Source organism: Macaca nemestrina, chromosome 14 (assembly GCF_043159975.1).
Source record: "Macaca nemestrina isolate mMacNem1 chromosome 14, mMacNem.hap1, whole genome shotgun sequence".
NCBI classification, from domain to species: domain Eukaryota; kingdom Metazoa; phylum Chordata; class Mammalia; order Primates; family Cercopithecidae; genus Macaca; species Macaca nemestrina.
The window spans coordinates 104,827,224-104,848,817 of record NC_092138.1 but is presented as its reverse complement, the minus strand read 5'-3'; the positions used below and the strand labels follow the sequence as shown (position 1 = coordinate 104,848,817).

General features: G+C 44.0%; 1 protein-coding gene across 1 annotated transcript; it reads left to right on the top strand.

Moving 5' to 3' along the window:
• The first annotated feature begins 9,393 nt into the window (after positions 1 to 9,393).
• LOC105463884 (phosducin like) lies at positions 9,394 to 20,244 on the top strand. Its single transcript, XM_011711284.2, has 4 exons — positions 9,394 to 9,758; positions 11,486 to 11,662; positions 15,060 to 15,241; positions 17,952 to 20,244. The coding sequence occupies exons 2-4, from the start codon at positions 11,491 to 11,493 to the stop codon at positions 18,501 to 18,503; spliced, it is 906 nt and encodes a 301-aa protein (XP_011709586.1). The 5' UTR covers positions 9,394 to 9,758; positions 11,486 to 11,490; the 3' UTR covers positions 18,504 to 20,244.
• Positions 20,245 to 21,594: the final 1,350 nt, after the last annotated feature.

Genomic DNA, 21,594 nt, shown 5'->3' with positions numbered 1-21,594 from the left:
GCTGGCATTGTCCACAGTATTTGTGAAGATCTCAGCCCTCAGGCCCTCGATGGTCTTGAAGTAATGGCCCCGGTCTCTGGCCTGAGGTCCCTTCTTCTCCAGGTGCTCTCAGATTTTGCTCTCCAGCCTCTGGTTCTCAGTCTCCAGGCTCCTCACTCTGTCCAGGTAGGGGGCCAGGTGGTCATTCAGCTTTGCATGGTCTCCTTCTCGTTCTGGATGCTTCCCATTCCTGCCAGAACCCTGGCCATCCCTGTGGCCAGGACCCCAGACCCCAAGCCACCCCAGAAGGGGTGAAGCAGGACATACATGGAGATCCAGAAACCAGAGCCCCCAGCACCTGCATAGATGTTGGCCTCTCTGCTGACTGGCCAGACACCGAAGCTGGGCAGCTGGACAGAGCCCAGGGACTGGTGGTTGGTGGGGAAGGTGGAGCGAGTGGTGAAGCTCATGCTGTCTGGGGAGGAAAGTGAGAGGACAGGAGTCAGTCTTTGTGGACTCTATGTGTGTTTTAGACAGGGTCTCATTCTGTTGCCCAGGGCAGTGGCGCAATCATGGCTCACTGCAGCCTTGACCTCTGGGGCTAAACTGATCCTCCAACCTCAGCCTCCTGGGTAGCTGGGACTACAAGGTGCACACCACCATGCCTGGATAATATATTTTTTAAATTTTTTGTAGAGACAGGTTTCGCGATATTGCGCAGGCTCAAGGATTATTTTGGAGTTGTAAGATTTAATATCTGCCCTGCTGAGTTTCAGACTTGCATGGGGCCTGTAGCCCCTTTATCTTGGTCAGTTTCTCCCTTTTGGAATGGGAATGTTTACCCAATGCCTGTACCACCATTGTTTTTTGGAAATAAATAACTCTTTTTGATTTTACAGATTCATAGGTGAAAGAAGGTGAGTCTCAGAGAAGATTTAGGACTTTTGATTCGATGTTGGAATGAGTTAAGACTTTGGGGGATTTCTGAGAAGGGATTATTGTATTTTGCAATGTAAGAAGGACATCAGATGTGTGTGTGTGAGTGTGATGGTGTCAGGGGAGGAATGATATGATTTGGATATTTGTCCCCTCCAAATCTCATGTTGAAATGTGACCTTGTGTTGGAGGTGGGGCCCAGTGGGATGTATTGGATCATGGGGATGGATCTCTCATAAATGGCTTAGTGCCATCCCTTTGGTGATGAGTTCTTGCTCAGTTCCTGCTAGATCTGGTTGTTTTAAAAGAGGGTGACACCTCCCCCACCGCCACCTTGCTTCTGCTCTCACCACGTGATATGCTGGCTCCTCTCTGCTTTCTGTCATGATTGTAAGCTTCCTCAGGCCGTCACCAGGAGCTAAGCAAATATTGGTGCCATGCCTGTACAACCTGCGGAACTGTGAGCCAAATTAAACCTCTTTTCTTTACCAGTAATCATTATTTCTTTACGTAGAAATACCAGTCTCAGGTATTTCTTTTTTTTTTTTTTTTTTGAGACAGAGTCTTGCTCTGTCGCCCAGGCTGGAGTGCAGTTGTGTGATCTCAGCTCACTGCAACCTCCGCCTCCCAGGTTCAAGTGATTCTTATGCATCAGCCTCCTGAGTAGCTGGGACTACAGGTGCACACCACCACACCTAGCTAATTTTTGTATTTTTAGTAGAGATGGTGTTTCACTATGTTGGCCAGGATAGTCTCGATCTCCTGACCTTGTGATCCACCCGCCTCAGCATCCCAAAGTGCTGGGATTACAGGCATGAGCCACCGTGCCCGGCCATCTCAAGTATTTCTTTATAGCATCATAAGAAAGGACTAATACAGCTATTGTTAGTTTCTGGCCACATAAACCTCTTGTAGTGCAGCTCACAATATGGTAGAGTGGCTCATCCAAGCAGCAAGAAAGACAGACAACAGAGAGTGAGAGAGAGAGAGAGCATGCTAAAAAGACATCATGATCTTTTATAACCAAATTTTGGAAGCAACATCCCATTACTTTTGTGGTATTCTAATCCTTAGAAGCAAGGGAAAGCGATTACACAGGGCATGACTACCAGGAGGCAGGGAACTTTGGGAGTAGTATCACTCTGTGTCCAATCAGGAGGTAGAAACTACACAGTAAGTTATATGGGGTAAAGCTTAATATAAAGAATCATTAAATGCTAATAAATGACTACCAGCTAAAAGTAAATTCCTTATGGTACTCTATAGCTTAGGGAGAGTACCTAAGGAAACACAAACTTGGAAAGGGGTCCTCTTCTCAAGGCTGAAGGTCACACCTCAGAGAAGCTATAGTTCAGCCCAGAGGTCTGCTAGTTGGCCCAGGCTGGAACTAGTTACTGGCAGACAGAAAGCTACTCTCCAGGCAGCAGGAGAGGTACACAGGAGCCTGCAGAGAGAGTTGGCTGGTGGGGGACAGGAAACTGGTAGGGGACAGGAAGCCTTCAGAAAGCTAATTTTCACATTGAGAGGGCCACAGGAAAATTGTTGCTGGTCTAGACTGAGGTTGCAATGTCACCAAGGGACCATATGTGCTGGACACATGGCTGGGGAAGAGCTCCCCTGGATGTCCTTACATCCACATCACTGACCTACCACGAAACTGTAGGAAATAGTAGGAGAGCCCCTCCTCCTGCAGTGCCCCTCCAGCGCCCTCTACTGAGAAAGCTCATCACTGTGCTCACTGCAAAGGAGAGAGATGCTTCACTGAATTCTATCCATTACTGAAGAGCATATATTTAAGGGGGATTGGGAGCAGAGGGGCAATACATTGATCATTAGCATAGGAGCCATTTTAGAAGCTGCCTGCCATAGCCCTATAACTACCAAAGACATTGAATTAATTTTGAAAAACCTTCCCACAAAGAAAACTCCAGGTCCAGATGGCCTCACAGGTTTATTCTATTATTAATAAATATTTAGGGAGAAATAATGCCAATTTTACAGAAGCTACTTCAGAACGTGGAAGAGGGAACTTACAACTAGTTTTATTAGATAAACATAACCACAGAGTGACATTACAAAAAAAGAAAATCATAGATTAATAGCTCTCATGAACATAGATGCAAAAATCCTTAAAATATTAGTAAATCTAGCTATGTATATCAGATATAATACATCAAGTCCAAATAGTGTTTATTTCAGGAATGCAAGGTTGCTTTAGCATTTGAAAATCAATCTGTGTACTTGACCATATTAACAAAGTAAAGGTTATATTCTATTATTATAAGGTCTCTTAAAATTTAATGGTATTCCATTCTGATTGGCTTGTAGAAATTACAAAATATATACATAAATAAGAAAAACTCTTTTTTTTTTTTTTTTTTTTTTTTGAGATGGAGTTTCACTCTTTGCACCTAGGCTGGAGTGCAGTGGCATGATCTCGGCTCACTGTGACCTCTAACATCCACTTTCTGGGTTCAAGCGATTCTCCTGCCTCAGCCTTCTGAGTAGCTGGGATTACAGGTGCGTGCCACCACACCTAGCTAATTTTCTTTTGTATTTTTAGTAGAAATGGGGTTTCGCCATGTTGCCCAGGCTGGTCTCAAACTCCTGAGCTCAGGTAATCCCCAGCCTCAGCCTCCCAAAGTGCTCAGATTATAGGCATGAGCCACCAGTCCCAGCCTCAAGTATTTCTGAAAAAGAGATTTTACTTCTTAAATTTTAAAGGTGTGGGCTAAAGAAAAAGGTAGTTGCTAAAAGTATTGTTACTAAAACTATGAAAGCAGAGGTTTTCTGATTTTCTTTGATTTCTTAATCCAAACTTTTAAAAAAAGAAATTTAAGGCTGGGTGCAGTGGCTCACACTTATAATCCCAGCACTTTGGGAGGCTGAGGTGGGAGGATCGTTTGAAGCCAGGAATTTGAGACTAACCTGGGCAACATAGCAAGACCCCATCTCTACTTTAAAAAAAAAAAAAAAAAAAAGGACCAGTGCGATTACTCATGCCTGTAATCCCAGCACTTTGGGAGGCCGAGGTGGGTGAATCACCTGAGGTCAGGAGTTTGAGACCAGCCTGGCCAACTTGGTGAAATCCCGTCTCTATTAAAAATACAAAAATTAGCCAGGTGTGGTGATGGGTGCCTGAAGTTCCAGCTTCTCGGGAGGCTGAGGCAGGAGAATTGCTTGAACCTGGCAGGTGGAGGTTGCAGTGGGCTGAGATCATGCCATTGCACTCCAGCCTGGGTGACAGAGCAAGACTCTGTCTTAAAAAAAAAAAAAAAAAAGCAAGGCATGGTGGCTCATGCTTATCGTCCTATAGCTGCTTGAAGGCTGAGGGGGATGATCGCTTGAGCCCCAGAGGTTAGGCCACAGTGAGCTATGGTCATCCCACTGCACTGGGTGACATCCTGCCTGGGTGACAGAGTGTGACCCTGTCTCTGAAAAGAAACAAAGGGGAAAAATAGTAATTTAGTTGTTGCTTTTAGACAATCCAACATCTAAAAAAAAAAAAAATTAAAAAATTAAAATTAAAGGCCATACCAAAGATACCGCTTTTTTTTTTTTTTTTTTTTTTTTTTTTTTTTTTTTTTTTTTTTTTAAAGAGGGAGTCTCGCTCTATTACCCAGGCTGGAGTGGCACAATCTCAGCTCACTGCAACCTCCACCTCCTGGGTTCAAGCAATTTTCTTCCCTCAGCCTTCCGAGTAGCTGGGATTACAGGTGCATGCCACCATAACCATGGCTGGCTAATTTTTATATTTTTAGTAGAGACAGGGTTTCACCATGTTGGCCAGGCTGGTCTCAAACTGCTGACCTCAGGTGATCTGCCTGCTTCAGCCTCCCAAAGTGCTGGGTTTATAGGTGTGAGCCACTGCACCAGCCAGGATACCACTTTTAAAATTTCAAAAAAAATTGAGAGAGACAGAGAGAATCTGACTATTATATAAGGAAGTGGTTCTTATCTTTACTGGTTTTCTCTTCATTAACACAAAAAAAGGTTTTTAGGCTGGGCATGGTGTGGCTCACGCCTGTAATCCCAGCACTTTGTGGTCAGGGGTTTGACACCAGCCTGACCAACATAGTGAAACCCCGTCTCTACTAAAAATACAAAAATTAGCTGGGCGTGGTGGCGCGTTGTCTGTAATCAGGAGCGCATGCTACTCAGGAGGCTGAGGCAGTGCCATACACACACCATACACACACCACCACCACCACCACCACCACCAGAGAAGGAAAGTTAGAGTGAGAGAGAAAGAGAAACAAGGGAGGGGAAAGGACAAGAGGAGAGGGAGCAGAAAAGGGAGAAGGGAAGATAAAGGAAGGGAGAAGGAAGGGAAGGAAAAGAAAAGTAAAAGAATTAAGGAAATGAAGAAAAAGAAAGAAAAGACAACACAGATGGACAAGTTGTTTATCTCAAACAGTCCTCAACTGGTTTGCTGTCATTCAAAATCATCTCTGGACCTTTAATTCTTATATAAAAAAATAAGGCGCCAGGCTAGAGTGCAGTGGCACGATCTTGGCTCATTGCAACCTCTGCCTGCTGGACAAATTTGTTCTAAATTTACAAAAATATTGGTGGAAAAAATTTAACATGAGAAACTCAATGTAAGACCAATCTTGTTTTACCTCTGTTATGATTTGGAAAAACTGTAAGAGTAGAGCAAGCCTTGGAACTCATGCTTCAAGGAATTTAATCATTTATTTTATCTATCTATCTATCTATCTATCTATCTATCTATCTATCTATCTATCTATCTATCTATTTATTTTTTTGTGTGAAGACGGAGTCTCACTCTGTCTCCCAGGCTGGAGTGCAGTGGCACGATCTCAGCTCACTGCAACCTCCTTCTCCTGGGTTTAGGTGATTCTCCTGCCTCAGCCTCCCAAGTAGCTGGGATTACAGGCATGCTCCACTCTGCCCAGCTAATTTTTGTATCTTTAGTAGAGATGGGGTTTCACCATGTCAGCCAGGCTGGTCTTGAACTCCTGGCCTAAAATGATCTGCCCGCCTCAGCCCCGAATGGTGGGATTACAGGCATAGGCCATCGTGCCTGGCCTATTAATCATTTATATATGAATTTCATTCAGTTATTTCAAAATTTTAAATATGTTTAAAAGTAGTCTATAAATCTGGTTGGATTAAGGTTTTCCCTCGCTTAAAGATAAATGCTTTAGCCGTCACAAAACAGCTCATGGGTTGTTTTCCCCACTAGGGAATACCTTTAATATACTCTACTGATAAACAGCCCAACAAAAACCTTACAGTAGTGGTAAAATGCCTTTAAAACTATAAATTACATATGACATATGGTACTCTCATTAAACAGAAACTTCATTATCCACATCATTCCACATTTTTTTTTTTCTTTTTGAGATGGAGTCTCACTGGCGCCAGGCTGGAGTGCAGTGGCACGATCTCGGCTCATTGCAACCTCTGCCTGCTGGGTTCAAGTGATTCTCCTGCCTTAGCCTCCCAGGTAGCTGGGATTACAGGCATGCGCCACCACCCGCAGCTAATTTTTGTATTTTTTTTTTTTTTCTTTGAGACGGAGTCTCGCTCTGTCGCCCAGGCTGGAGTGCAGTGGCGCGATCTCGGCTCACTGCAAGCTCCGCCTCCCGGGTTCACGCCATTCTCCTGCCTCAGCCTCCCGAGTAGCTGGGACTACAGGCGCCCACAACCGCGCCCGGCTAATTTTTTTTATTTTTAGTAGAGACGGGGTTTCACCGTGGTCTCGATCTCCTGACCTTGTGATCCGCCCGCCTCGGCCTCCCAAAGTGCTGGGATTACAGGCGTGAGCCACCGCGCCCGGCCCTAATTTTTGTATTTTTAGTAGCAACGGGGTTTCACCATGTTGGCCAGGATGGTCTCGATCTCTTGACCTTGTGATCTGCCCACCTCGGCCTCCCAAAGTGCTGGGATTACAGGCGTGAGCCACCACGCCCGGCCCATTCCACGTTTCTAACAGGAAAAATGAGTGGTCCTGTTGAATATTATTAGATAGCTAACTCATGTACACAGACATATTCCTGACAGATGCAAGCTACATTCCTAACAAAGACATCACTATATCTATACAACCAGGAGACTGAATATATTAAACGGTCTGAATTTGAGACCAACCTGGGCAACATAGCAAGACAACATCTCTACTTTTTTTTTAAAAAAAGGTTGAATATGGCCGGATGCAGTGGCTCACGCCTGTAATCCCAGCACTTTGGGAGGCCAAGGCGGGTGGATCACTAGGACAGGAAATCGAGACCATCCTGGCTAACACGGTGAAACCCTGTCCATCTCTACTAAAAAATATAAAAATTAGCCGGGCATGGTGGCAGGCACCTGTAACCTGCGAGGCGGAGGTTGCAGTGAGCCGAGATTGTGCCACTACACTCCAACCTTGGCAACAGAGCAAGACTCTGTCTTAAATAAATAAATAATCCAGTGTCGGGCAGTTCTTTTTTTTTTTTTTTTTGAGACGGAGTCTCGCTATGTCGCCCAGGGTGGAGTGCAGTGGCCGGATCTCAACTCACTGCAAGCTCCGCCTCCCGGGTTTTTACGCCATTCTCCTGCCTCAGCCTCCCGAGTAGCCGGGACTACAGGCGCCCGCCACCTCGCCCGGCTAGTTTTTTGTATTTTTTTTAGTAGAGACGGGGTTTCACCGTGTTAGCCAGGATGGTCTCGAACTCCTGACCTCGTGATCCGCCCGTCTCGGCCTCCCAAAGTGCTGGGATTACAGGCTTGAGCCACCGCGCCCGGCCAAGGGCAGTTCTTTATAGCAGTTTGAAAACGGACTTATTAATACAATGTTCTTGAATGAGTGTGTGTTTGTGTGTGTTATTTTTTTACTCCTCTGAGGGCCTCAACAAACAGCCTCTCCGAAAAACAGGCAGGTACGGAAATTTGCAGACAATGTCAGGTGGTCCTAGAACCACAAATTAAGAGCCCTATTTTAAACAGTGTATCTTTCTAGAATATTTTCTATGATCCAATTTACCCAAAGCTTTCTATGAGCAACTTCACGGTTGTGTATTGGATGCTTCAACAAGGACTCAGAATTTGAAATCATTTTAGGTTTTAACAAAGTTGCAAAAACAGACAACAAGGTATGCCTGAGGAAAAAGAAAAAAAAGTTGCAAAATACCATAGTATGACCTTACTCTGGAAAAAGAAAACAAAGTTGAAAAAATAGGATAGTGTTTCCCTAGATTCTTTATCTAATAGAATCTCCAAAAGTTAACATCATACATAGTATAATTATTGAAACTATTGACACAAATACTACTAATACGAATTAATAGACTTTACTCAAATTTTGTCAGTTGTTCCATTCATGTCCTTTTTTTCTTTTTTGAGACGAAGTCTCACTCTTGTCCCCCAGGCTGGAGTGCAGTGGTGTGATCTCTGCTCACTGCAACCTCCGCCTTCCGGGTTCAAGCGATTCTCCTGCTTCAGCCTCCCAGTAGCTGGGATTACAAGTGTGCGCCACCACACCTGAGAAATTTTTGTATTTTTAGTAAAGACGGGGTTTCGCCATGTTAGCCAGGCTGGTCTCGAACTCCTGACCTCAGGTGATCCACCCGCCTTGGACTCCCAAAGTGCTGGGATTACAGGAGTGAATCACCGCTCCCGGCCCCATGTCGTTTTTCTATACCAGGAGCCAATTCCGGATTTCACATTACATTCCTGCTCTGGCACCCAGGCTGGCATCCAAGTCCTGGGTGGAGCGATCCTCCCGCCTTAGCCTCCTGCTTAGCTGGGACTACAGGCGCGCGCCACCACTCCTGGCTGCTGTTGCTTTAAAATGGTGAAACCCCGTCTCTACTAAAAATACAAAAAATTAGCCGGGTGTGGTGGTGGGCGCCTGTAATCCCAGCTGCTCTGGAGGCTGAGGCAGGATAATCCCTTGAACCCGAGAGGCGGAAGTTGCAGTGAGCCGAGATCGCGGCACTGCACTCCAGCCTGGGCAACAAGAGCGAAACTCAGTCAAAAAAAAAAAAAAAAAAAAAAAGAAATTATTTTAATCTACGCCCTGTACTTGAGGGATTTGTGTTCTCGGGCAAATTACCAAACGTCTCTGAGTCACTTTTCCGTCAAATAGACGTGATGCGATGAAGAACCAATAAAATTTGGAATGGCTTCGGAAACTTCGAAGGGAAGTGAATACATTTTTCTTTTCTTTTTTCTTTTTCTTTTCTTTCTTTTTTTTTTTCTTGAGACAGTCTCGCTCTGTCGCCCAGGCTGGAGTGCAGTGGCGCGATCTCGGCCCACTTCAACTTCCGCCTTCTGGGTTTAAGCGATTCTCCTGCCTCAACCTGCCGAGTAGCTTGGACTGCAGGCGTCAGCCACCACGCCTGGCTAATTATTGTATTTTTAGTAGAGACGGGGTTTCACCGCGTTGGCCAGGCTGGTCTTGAACTCCCGACTTTAAGTGATCCGCCCGCCTCGGCCTCCTAAAGTGTTGGCATTACAGGCGTGAGTCCCCGCGCCCGGCCTGTGAATACATTTTTCTTATTGTTTGACGCTGGGCCATACAATTCACTTTTTCGTTGTCCAGATTAAAACCAAAACAAGGCAATTAGGAGCGCGTTGTTGTCGAGGTGTTTTGTTCCAAGGTAGGACCCGTAGCTTCTCCGCCGTCCCGCAGCGTGGAGTAGCAGCTTCTGATTGGACAATGCGCGTCCGCCACGACGCAGGAAGGCCGCCTCATTGGTCCGCGCAGTCGGGCTCCGGCGGCTTGTCTCTTTAGCGCTCAGGGCGCTGACCCACTGCTCTTCCTCTTAAGTGAGTGCTCCATTTCTTCCGACGCCCGGAGCTGCTGGCCCAAAGGGATCCGGAGCGAGCTAGGCCGGGTAACTGCATTGGGGTCCACTGGGAAGCAGCAGCGGCCGTGGACTACGGGAGGGAGTGGGGTTGGCGAGCTTGGGTAAAATTCCCTCTTCGCGCTGTCTCGACTCCCAAGGTTTCCGCGTCTTCCTCGTCCCCTTTCGTCTTCTGGCTCCACCTCCCTCGGGCTCTTCCAGGTTTCCCCCAAAAGCTCCACACACCCCTCCGCTTCCCTTCCGGGGGCCCCGCCTCCTCTGCTCTTGTCTCCACGGGGCCCGCCCTCGTCTCTTCCCCGCAGCGGTCCCTCCCTCAGGAGCGCAACTCCTTCCCTCCTCTCCGCCGCCGGTGTGCCCCTCGCTTGGCCCATTCCTGGTACCTCCTTGTCCCTTAAGTTTGGTGTTGTCCCTTCCTGGCACCTCCACCTCTCTCTCCATGATCCCTGTCTCCTTTGCATCTGACTGCTGTAGTCCTCCGATTCTCCCGTTGACCCAGGCTGCTGGTTTAGCAAATTGTGCAGCGGCATTGTGCTGGGCGTTGGGGATGGAGACAGTGACTAGAGGTCCCTACTTTCAAGAACTACTTGCCCCGTGGGAGAGAGTCACTTTGTAAATGGGGTATGATAGGCCTGGTGATAAGTCTGTAAGGCAGCATAATGTAGGACTGCTTAGGGGAAGGAGTACTAGAAGGGTTCCTCCCCGCCAGCCGCGTTCTTGCTGAATTCTCAAGCAGGCCTCTGGGGGCTAAGCTGCATCTTTTCATCAGAATGCCCTTGGCTGCTTCTGATGCAGAAGCCTGGTCCTTTATTATTTTAGTTTTTATTTTTGAGACAGAGTCTCGCTCTGTCTCCCATGCTGGAGTGCAGTGGTGTGATCTCGGCTCACTCTAACCTCTGCCTCCCAGGTTCACAGGATTCTCCTGCCTCAGCCTTCCCAGTAGCTGGGATTACAGACGCCCCCCACCACATCTGGCTTTTTTTTTTTTTTTTTTTTTTACCAGTAGAGACAATTTCACCATGTTAGCCAGGCTGGTCTCGAATTCCTGGTCTCAAGTGATCCTCCCGCCTTGGCCTCCCTAAGTGCTGGGATTACCAGCGCGATCCAGGCCATCATGGTCCTTTAAACCCTTGGGAGTTATTAAAATTTTTGTATGGGCTCTTCTTTTAACCTGTCAGAATAGGTAGGGTTTCAGAGACCATCCATCCAAGCCCTCAGGGTGTTGTCTGAGAGGTTGAAGGCTGCAGTGACAGAGAGTGATTGCCTAGACAAATAGTGACTCAGCATTGTACTCTTGGTGCCTCTTTTTGAAGTTTTTCCGGAGGATAGTTACCCACTTTTTCAATTAGGCAGCAGTCTTAGCTGGTGGGAAAACTAAAAGCACAGATAAAACCACTACTCAGTAGATTCCTCCAAGCCAGTGCAGGTGGCTTGTACACTTACTCAGACGAGAGTAATTTATACCTCAGGCTTTTGGAGTCAGGAATCTCTGGGGTCTGGTCCCAGCTCCACCATTCGCTGTTAAGCTTGGTGAAGATACTTCCTTTATCTGAGCTTCAGTTTCACCTTCTGTTAAACAGGGTGATAAACCCTAACACACAGGGTAATGGTAGGGATTTGTTAAGATTCTGGTTATGAAAATAATCACTTTTAGTGTGCTGTAAATTGCAGTATCTCAGCACAGGCGAGCCCCCTATGCTTCAGATTCATGTCTGTCTAGCTCAAATCAGCAAAGAACCTGATATGCTTTCTTTTTTCAGGCACCATGACCACCCTTGATGATAAGTTGCTGGGGGAGAAACTGCAGTACTACTACAGCAGCAGTGAGGATGAGGACAGTGACCACGAGGACAAGGATCCAGGCAGAGGTGCCCCGGCCAGCAGTTCTGTTCCTGCAGAGGCTGAGCTGGCAGGCGAAGGCATCTCAGTTAACACAGGTACTGAGAAACGCTGGGCTCTGGGAACAGGCTTAAAAAAATGTTCATTAAATACATATTAATTAGAAGTCTCCTGATCATTTTTAACTCTGGTCCCACTTTCAGAGATAACCTAGTCTTTTCATTATGTGTGCTTCTAGGCTTTTAGTGCACAATACAAATGTATCTGCATAGCAGCATGGTAGTGAACACAGACTGGCCTGGATTTGAATCCTGCATCTCATATTAATAGTTTGATATCTCATAAATCACAAGTATGAGTATATGGGTAGTACAAATTCCTAAAAATGGCATATTTACACTTGTACCTTTTAATATTGTCAAATTGCTATCAGTTGAGGTGGCAGTAATTTATAGTTTAATCAGCAATCTGTGTTTCTCCATATACTTGTCCTGCCACTGTGTTATGAAACTCATTGATCTTTGTTATTGTAGTAATTCATTGTAGGTTTATTTCTGCCCCTGCCACCTTTTTTTTTTTTTTTTTTTTTTTTTTTTTTTAAAGGCAAGTTCTCACCTTGTTCAGGCTGGAGTGCCTTGGTGCCATAATGGCTCACTGCAGCCTCAACCTCCTGGGCTCAAATGATCCTTCTGCCTCAGCTTCCATGAGGTTCCTTTCTTAAAAAGTTGGGACCACATGTAGCTGGGACCACAGGTGCTTGCCACTGTGCCCAGCTAATTTATTTATTTATTTTTTGTAGAGATGGGGCCTCACTTTGTTGCCCAGGCTGGCCTCACACTGCTGGCCTCAAACAATCATCCTGTCTCAGCCTCCCATAGTCATGAACCAATGCACCGGGCCCATATGTCTTTTGAAGAGGGAACTTAAACTTCTTTTCATAATTTTAAGAGAGATTTTTATATCCTTTGCTCATTTAAAAAATTACATGATTAGTCTTTTTTTCTTGGGGAACTATAAAGGAAATTAATCTGTGATATGAGTTGTAAATATTTCAGTTTCTTGTTGTCTTTTGACTTTATGTTCTTTTCCTGAATGAAAAATTTTATTTTTATGTACTTAAAAGTATTTTATAGTTTTTTAATTTTGCTTTTTACTTAAAAGGCTTTTCTTCACCCTACTTTATAAAGGGCCTCACTTTGCTGTATAAAAAGGTTCTCCTGGCTGGACACAGTGGCTCACGCCTGTAATCCTAGCACTTCGGTAGATCGAGGCGGGTGGATTGCCTGAGCTCACGAGTTCAAGACCAGCCTGGGCAACACAGTGAAACCCTGTCTCTACTAAAATACAAAAAATTAGCTAGGTGTGGCGGCATGCGCCTGTAGGGCCAGCTACTCAGGAGGCTGAGGTGGGAGAATTGCTTGAACCCTGGAGGCAGAGGTTGCAGTGAGCCAAGATCATGCCACTGTACTCCAGCCTGGGCAACACAGTAAGACTCTGTCTCCAAAAAAAAAAAAAAAAAAAAAGTTCTTCTATACTTTTCATTAGTATTTTTGTAATTTCATTTTTTACACTTAAGTATTGATTTATGTGGAATTCACTTTGATGCAGGGTGCAGTAGGGCTCCAGTTTAATTTTTTTTAGATTGCTACTCAGTTGTTTCAGTACCGCTTAGTGAATAAGCCATCTTTATTTTCTTGAGATGTCACTTTTATTATGTACTGAATTTATCTGTTTATGTTGAGTCTTTAGCTGTACTATGTAGTCTCTTCCATTGATTGGTCTTTTACTGGGCTGTGTCATACTGTTTTTAATTATTGTAATGTTATATTTTAGTATCTGGTAAGGCTAGACCCTCTTCAATTAACTTTTGCTTTATTTTTTCCAAAGGAAATTTAGGAGCTGGACACATATATGTGTTCATGTATTTTCATTGGGAATACATTAAATATATAGATTAATTTAGGGATAATTGGCACTTTTGTGATGTTGAGTATGTCTGTTCAGGAACATGGTATTGTGTTTCCATTTATTCAAATCTTTCAAGTATTTTTTGGGAGCATTTGAAAGTTGTCTTCATATAGATTTATTTTTTTCTGTGGTAACAAAAGACTCCAAAGCTTTAGTGGCTTATGACAACAAAGGTTTATATCTCATTCATGTTACATGCAGCCTATAGGTCAATGGCAGCTCTGCTTATGCTTCATATGTTCTTTCATCCAGGAGCTAGGCTGAAGGAGTAACAGCCTCCATTTGGCTGTGTTCCTGTATTTGGGACACACCGTTTTCATGGTGAAGCATAGAGAGCAAGAGAGGAGCTGCTGGAAACATGGAATGACTCATGCACGTCATACTTTTTGTTTTGCTCAGACGTGGCATACTTCATGTTTGCTCACAATCCTGTTGGCCAGCAAGTCACATAGTCAAGCCCAGCATCAATGGGCTGGGGATATATGTACTCATCCCACAGGAGGTACCATAAGTCACATAGCAAGGGGCAAGGACATATAAGTCCTTCAGCAGCACAGGGCGTGGTGGGGGTTAAGGGTAGCTTGAATAACAGAACAGTAATACTACCTGCCACAATCTTGTTATAAAAAATTCAGAGGCCAGGTGCGGTGGCTCACACCCATCATCCCAGCACTTTGGGAGGCCAAGACGGGTGGATCACCTGAGGTCAGGAGTTGGAGACCATCCTGGCCAACATGGTGAAACTCCGTCTGTACTAAAAATACAAATATTAGCTGGGCATGGTGGTGCATGCCTGTAGTCCCAGCTACTCGGGAAACTGAGGCAGGGGGATCGCTTGAACCCAGGAGGCGTAGGTTGCAGTGAGCCGAGATCACGCCATTGCACTCCAGCTGGGGCGACAGAGTGAGACTCCATCTCAAAAAAAAAAAAAAAAAAAAAAAAAATTCAGATAATATAGAAGTTCAGAAAAAAAATGTAAAAGATCTCTGTCACCAGCCCCTTAGATCCTACTACCTGGAGACAACCACTGTTCACAGTTTACAGATCCTGCAAGCTCTTTTTCTATGAACGTACAAGTGTATACACAAACATGTATGCATGTCTATGTACATAAATTATGTACATACGTACAGTTCTTTTTTTATAGAAACTAGAGGATTATACTATGATATTCTTCATTTTGCTTTTGTAATAACCTGATATATTTGGAATATCTTTAATGGCAGGAAACATAGAGCTGTTTTATTCTAAGAGTTGCTTTATTTTCCTTTGAGTAGGTAGATTATAATTTTTTAAACTCCTCTCCTAATGTTGGGCATTAGCTTGGCCCTTGTTGCAGACTGTTGCAGGGGCACATCATTGTGTAATAGCCACTCTGCCCTGTGGCAGAGTGCACAGAGTCCCTATGATAATTGTGCAATAGATGAAGCAAACTTCAGGCAGATGTTTACTCCTACCTACAGATGTGAGCTGGTCCATAATTCCTTGCCCATTCTCCTTGGCCACATCCGTGTTCACCCTACTCAGGCCCAAAAGGTGTGATCAATGACTGGCGCCGCTTCAAGCAGTTGGAGACAGAGCAGAAGGAGGAGCAGTGTCGGGAGATGGAAAGGCTGATCAAGAAGCTGTCAATGACTTGCAGGTCCCATCTGGATGAAGAGGAGGAGCAACAGAAACAGAAAGACCTCCAGGAGAAGATCAGTGGGAAGGTAATTAGCAGTACCCAGGCTTTTCTTAGAGGCTGCTGTGGCTGCTAGAGCTGGGTGAGTGATTCAAGAGGTGGAGGATGCGGCCGGGCGCGGTGGCTCAAGCCTGTAATCCCAGCACTTTGGGAGGCCGAGACGGGCGGATCACGAGGTCAGGAGATCGAGACCATCCTGGCTGACACGGTGAAACCCCGTCTCTACTAAAAAATACAAAAAACTAGCCGGGCGAAGTGGCGGGTGCCTGTAGTCCCAGCTACTCGGGAGGCTGAGGCAGGAGAATGGCGTGAACCCGGGAGGCGGAGCTTGCAGTGAGCTGAGATCCGGCCACTGCACTCCAGCCTGGGTGGCAGAGCGAGACTCCGTCTAAAAAAAAAAAAAAAAAAAAAAAAAAGGGTGTGGAGGATGCTTGATTTGACCTCCAAGAAGTTGTGCAATGCAGGAGAAATCATAGAGCCCTGTCAAAACTCAAACACACCCAGTTTTGAATCTCAGTTCTGCTACTAGTGACTGTGGGAAAGTCTCTTCCCTTCTGAATCTAGTGTTTCAATGGTTAAATGATGTCAGTATCCTCCCCGTACAGGGCTATGTGGTTAATATGCCCATCACAGTGTCTGGCCCATTGAAAGTGCTCAGTAAATTTTAGTTTCCCTTCTTTTATTGAGGTTTTATCTTGGGCCAGAAATAACCCTCTGAGGGTGGTGGTATTATCCCCTTCTTACAGATGATAGAAGCAATGCTTAGAGGGCATTAGAGGCTTGTTCAGGGCAATGCAACTGGTAAATTCTAGTAGGAGCTAGGGTTCTAACCCAAATATTCCTGTTTTTTCCATGATGTTGCTGTTTCATCTGAAGCCTATTCATGAGAATTTATTCTAAGGAGGCATTATAATAAGCAAACAGACACTCTGGAAGATATTTGGAAGTAGGTCCCTGATTTTTTTTTTTTTTTTTTTTTTTTTAATAGAGACAGGGTCCCTGTTGCCCAGGCTGGTCTAAGAACTACTGAGCTCAAGTGACCCTCCCACCGTATCCTCCCAAAATGCTAAGATTACAGGTGTGAGCCGTGGTGTCCGGCCCCTGATAGCCTCTTATCCTATCAGTATTAAAAGGGATTCACCGTTTCCCTGGATGCCCTCTGACTGCGGATGAATGTCTGTGAGTGCCTGAGATCATTTAGTTATGGCCCAAAGCTAAAATACCACACAGGATCAGGGAGCAGATAAGAGGATTAAGCTGGGAATCATTCACCTTGACCAGGAGGCTGATTTTAGGACATGACACTTAGCCAAAGACTTCAGTAGGTCAGAAGAAGCCACTGTGGTAGACCGAGTTGAAGTGGAGGGCTATGAGATGGGAGGAACATTGGCAATAAGTAAAATAGTGAACTCAGAATGTTGCTGGTTATGATACAGTCACAACATGTGTTCTGATCTCGTGTGGTCTCTTAATCTATGCAACATTGGGCAGAGTTAGGATTTATGAGAGGAGCGGGGATGTCTTGTTGCACCGGGGCAGAGGGAAGATGCTTTCATAGCTTGAGCTGTTTCTCGGGCATTGTGCGTTCTGCTCACAGCTGCTTCCTGATACCGAGGTGAGAGGCCAGAATGAGGCAACATCATATCATCACATGAATCAGTCTTGAGAGAGGCTGTGCCTGTCCTGCTGATTTATCTACAGTAGAGCAGAACTGGAAACTGTCTGGCAGAATTAGGGAAGTGGTTAAGCAAAGTGACACATTATATATGATTTCATAAAAATATTTGGAAACATGAGGAAATACTTATAATCATGCTAAGTCTCGAAAGCAGGTTATAGCTTAATTGGTACACCCACAGCTGCTGCTATAAAAGCAAAACTATTTTAGTATGACTGGTAATAAAAAGAATTTTTAGAGTCCATATGACTGTGTGTGTGTGTTTGGGGATGGTGTGGGGCAGGGGTTTTGAGAGTTCTTTCTAAAATTCTGTAATGTCTTGTTATCTTTCCAAAAAAAAAAAAAAAAAAAACACGGTAGATAAAATATTGTCAAGACTGACAAAAAGTAAAAAGCTCATGAAGTGAGATTATATGATGCACCTATTTGGACTGAGAGGCAATGTGATATTGTAGTTAAAAACATGGGTTTTAAAAATCTAGTTCGAGTCCTGGTCTTATGCTTACTGGGTTAACTTGTTCAAATAATGTCAAGTTTTGGAACCTTGTTTATAAAGTGGGGCTATTAAAAGCCCCTTCCCGATGGAGTTATGGAATTCAGTGAGATATAATGCATGTAGAATACTTAGCATGGTGCCTCATATATTATCAGCATGTAGTACATGTTAACTGTTTTATTGTTTTATGCTTTTCTGGAGCAGGGTATCCCCCTGTCGCCCAGGTTGGAGTGCAGTGGTGTGATCTTGGCTCACTGCAGCCTCCGCCTCCCAGGTTCAAGTGATTCTCGTGCCTCAGCCTCCCGAGTAGCTGGGACCACAGGTGCACACCACCATGCCCAGCTAACTTTTTTTATTTTTTATTTTATTATTATTATTTTTTTAGGAGAGATGGGATTTTGCCATGTTGGCCAGGCTGGTCTTGAACTCCTGACCTCAAGTGATCCACCCGTCTCCCAAAGTGCTAGGATTACATGCGCGAGCCACCACACCCGGCCCGTATTAACTGTTGGATCACGAGTGTTCAGTTTTCATATTTATGCTCACTTGCTGGTCCTGCTGCAGATGACTCTGAAGGAGTTTGCCATGATGAATGAGGACCAAGACGATGAGGAGTTTCTGCAGCAGTACCGGAAGCAGCGAATGGAAGAGATGCGGCAGCAGCTTCACAAGGGGCCCCAATTCAAGCAGGTTTTTGAGATCTCCAGTGGAGAAGGGTTTTTAGACATGATTGATAAAGAACAGAAAAGCATTGTCATCATGGTTCATATTTATGAGGATGGCATTCCAGGGACCGAAGCCATGAATGGTTGCATGATCTGCCTTGCCGCAGAGTACCCAGCTGTCAAGTTCTGCAGGGTGAAGAGCTCAGTTATTGGTGCCAGCAGTCGGTTCACCAGGAATGCCCTTCCTGCCCTGCTGATCTATAAGGGGGGTGAATTGATCGGCAATTTTGTTCGTGTTACTGACCAGCTGGGGGATGATTTCTTTGCTGTGGACCTTGAAGCTTTTCTCCAGGAATTTGGATTACTCCCAGAAAAGGAAGTCTTGGTGCTCACATCTGTGCGTAACTCTGCCACCTGTCACAGTGAGGATAGTGACCTAGAAATAGATTGAACTGATAATCTAGTTGCATAGATTTCTCATTGTTTGGGTTGGAATACATATGTCATTGTTTATTTTTGTTCCTTCTTTGTCTTCTGGCTTTTCAGCTGTTCTTTGTAGTCCCTTTTATTATGTGTAACATCAAGAAATTCTTAGATTAAATCAGAATGCTGAATAACCTTGTAGCCAGCAATAAGGTGACTTACAATTGTATAAACAGGAAGCCAGGCTTTTGAACTGTTTACTTAAGATTCTCTGGCAAGACATCTCTGTTATTGTTTCCAGTCAATATTTACAAAGCATCCTAAAAACAATGTCTTGGAAATTGTCTTCAGATGATCTCAGAGGTTTCTGCCAAGTCCGAGAGTATAATTCTGTAGGTAGTGTGTGTTATTTGCAGTGTAAATAATGCATTTTCTTAATCAAATGATTGTAAATTATATTTACTTGTAATCAGTTCCATAGCTCTAGACGGTGGTTAGATTTTTTTTTTCCCCCCACTGGGGTCTTGTTTAAAGGTGTGAGTCACCGCACCCGGTCCTGAGGGGTGGCCTCTGCTGCTGGATTTGATGTCGTCCTCCAGCATGACTCAGTCTGGAACAGCAGGAAGGGTCGATGCTTACTGACTTGGTGATGTTGGAAGACGAGTGGTTTATGGATTTAAACATCAGAGCTGGAGTGGGGCTGGAAATCTTTGTAAAGGAGGATCTTTCGGTAAGATGCCCCGCTTGTCTTTGTCTCTTTTTTGTTTAACAAGGTAACTTTTTGTTTAACCTAGATTTTTTTTTAAAACTTTTTTTTTTTTTTTTTGGCATATTGGAAAAATAATTCATATTCAGTAGAGGAAAATTGACCAAAACAGAAGCAAAAAATAAGAAAATTAAAATATCCTACTACCTACTACCTAGAATAAAACACTATTTATATTTTGGTCTATTTCCTGCCAAGGTGTTTTCTGTGTATACGTGGATATTTTGTTTGTTTTTAAACAAAACGATGGGATCATTCTGAACATACTGTTTTATAGTATGGTCAGCTAATAATATATCAGACCTTTTTTCATATTATCAAATATTCTGCAACTTTTTTTTAATGTCTATTAATATTCCATCATATAGATGTGATATAATTTGCTTGATGGTTGTCTCTTAAAAAGATAGCAAACACTTTTTTTAAATCACAAAAGTGATGGATGTTCATTGTAGAAAATATAATAAACACTGTTAAGACTTAAAAGCCATATAATTCCACCAACCAAAATTAATCCCTGTTGTCATATTTGTAGTCATTTTTATAGCCTTTTTTTCTATGTATTTATAATAACTATCATTTGAGTTTTTTTCCTTTTGCTTTTTTACTTTAAAAATACATGTTCTAGGTCAGGGGAAATGTAATCTGGAATTAAATATTAGCCTTAAAATTCACAATTTTGATTTTCCTGGATTTTCAGGAATTGACTAACTAAAAGAGTCTTGAAAGTATTTGCTGTATTTAATCAACAAACAGAGTGCATTTTTTTTTTTTTTTTTGACTAAGAAAGCTCATTGTAGTAGAAAGGGTGGAATGTGGAATGTATAGAAAATTATTAGAAACAGGGAACTATTAGTCTAGCTTATTTCCTTTCAGTCTTTTTTTCAATATTTTAAAAAACATTGAGTACTTATTGAATTTAGTTCTGTGCTCTTCCTTATTTAGTATTGTTTCATAAATACTTTGATGTTTCAAAAATTCTAAATAAATAATTTTCAGTGGCTTCATAATATTTAATCATTTGGATATACAATAATTTATTTAACCAGTCTCTCTATTTTTATTTATTTATTTTGTTTGTTTTCTTTGAGATGGAGACTCGCTGTATCACCCAGGCTGGAGTACAATAGGGTGATCTCGGCTCACTGCAGCCTCCACCTCCTGAGTTCAAGCAGTTCTCCTGCCTCAGCCCCCTGAGTAGCTGGGACTACAGGCACATGCCGGGGACTGGCTAATTTTGGTATTTTTACTAGAGATGAGGTTTCACCATGTTGACCAGGCTGGTCTCCAACTCCTGACCTCAGGTGATCTGCCTGCCTCAGCCTCCCAAAGTACCGGGATTACAGGTGTGAACACCCTGCACAGCCTAACCAATCTCTTTATATTGGATATTTAGATTCTCAGTGTTTTGCTGAACACTTAATGCCTTTGTGTTTTGGGCTATATTTTGAATTATTCTCATAGATTTCTAGAAGAGGAATTACTGGGCAAATAGGGACACTTAAAAATAGCTTTTACAAACCATCTTCTATTCTCGTTGAAAATGAGAATATATTATGCACTTACAGGGAACTTGACTTTGCTTTTCAAGAACAGAAGTTCTAAAATACAGTAGGGCTGGGTGTGGTGGTTCATGCCTATAATCCCAGCAGTTTGGGAGGCTGGGGCAGACACAGCGAGACCTCATCTCTACAAAAAATAGAAAAAATTAGCTGGGCGTGGTGGTGTACCTATAGTCCCAGCTGCTTGGGAGGCTGAGTCAGGAGGATCTCTTGAGCTTGGGAGGTCAAGGCTGCAGTGAACCATGATTGCACTCCAACCTGAGCGACAGAGACCCTGTCTCAAAAAAAAAAAAAAAAAATTAAAAAAAAGTAAGCAGACATGTAATGGTAATGGAGAAAACCTAGACTTTTTTTTTTTTTTTTTTTTTTTTTTGAGACAGAGTCTCACTCTGTCGCCCAGGCTGGAGTGCAGTGGCCGGATCTCAGCTCACTGCAAGCTCCGCCTCCCGGGTTCACGCCATTCTCCGGCCTCAGCCTCCCGAGTAGCTGGGACTACAGGCGTCCGCCACCTCGCCCGGCTATTTTTTTTTTTTTTTTTTGTATTTCTTAATAGAGACGGGGTTTCACCGTGTTAGCCAGGATGGTTTCGATCTCCTGACCTCGTGATCCGCCCGTCTCGGCCTCCCAAAGTGCTGGGATTACAGGCTTGAGCCACCGTGCCCGGCCTTTTTTTTTTTTTTTTTTTGAAGATGGAGTCTCACTCTGTCGCCCAGGCTGGAGTGCAGTGGCATGATCTCAGCTCACTGCAACCTCAGCCTCCCGGGTTCACGTCATTCTCCTGCCTCAGCCCC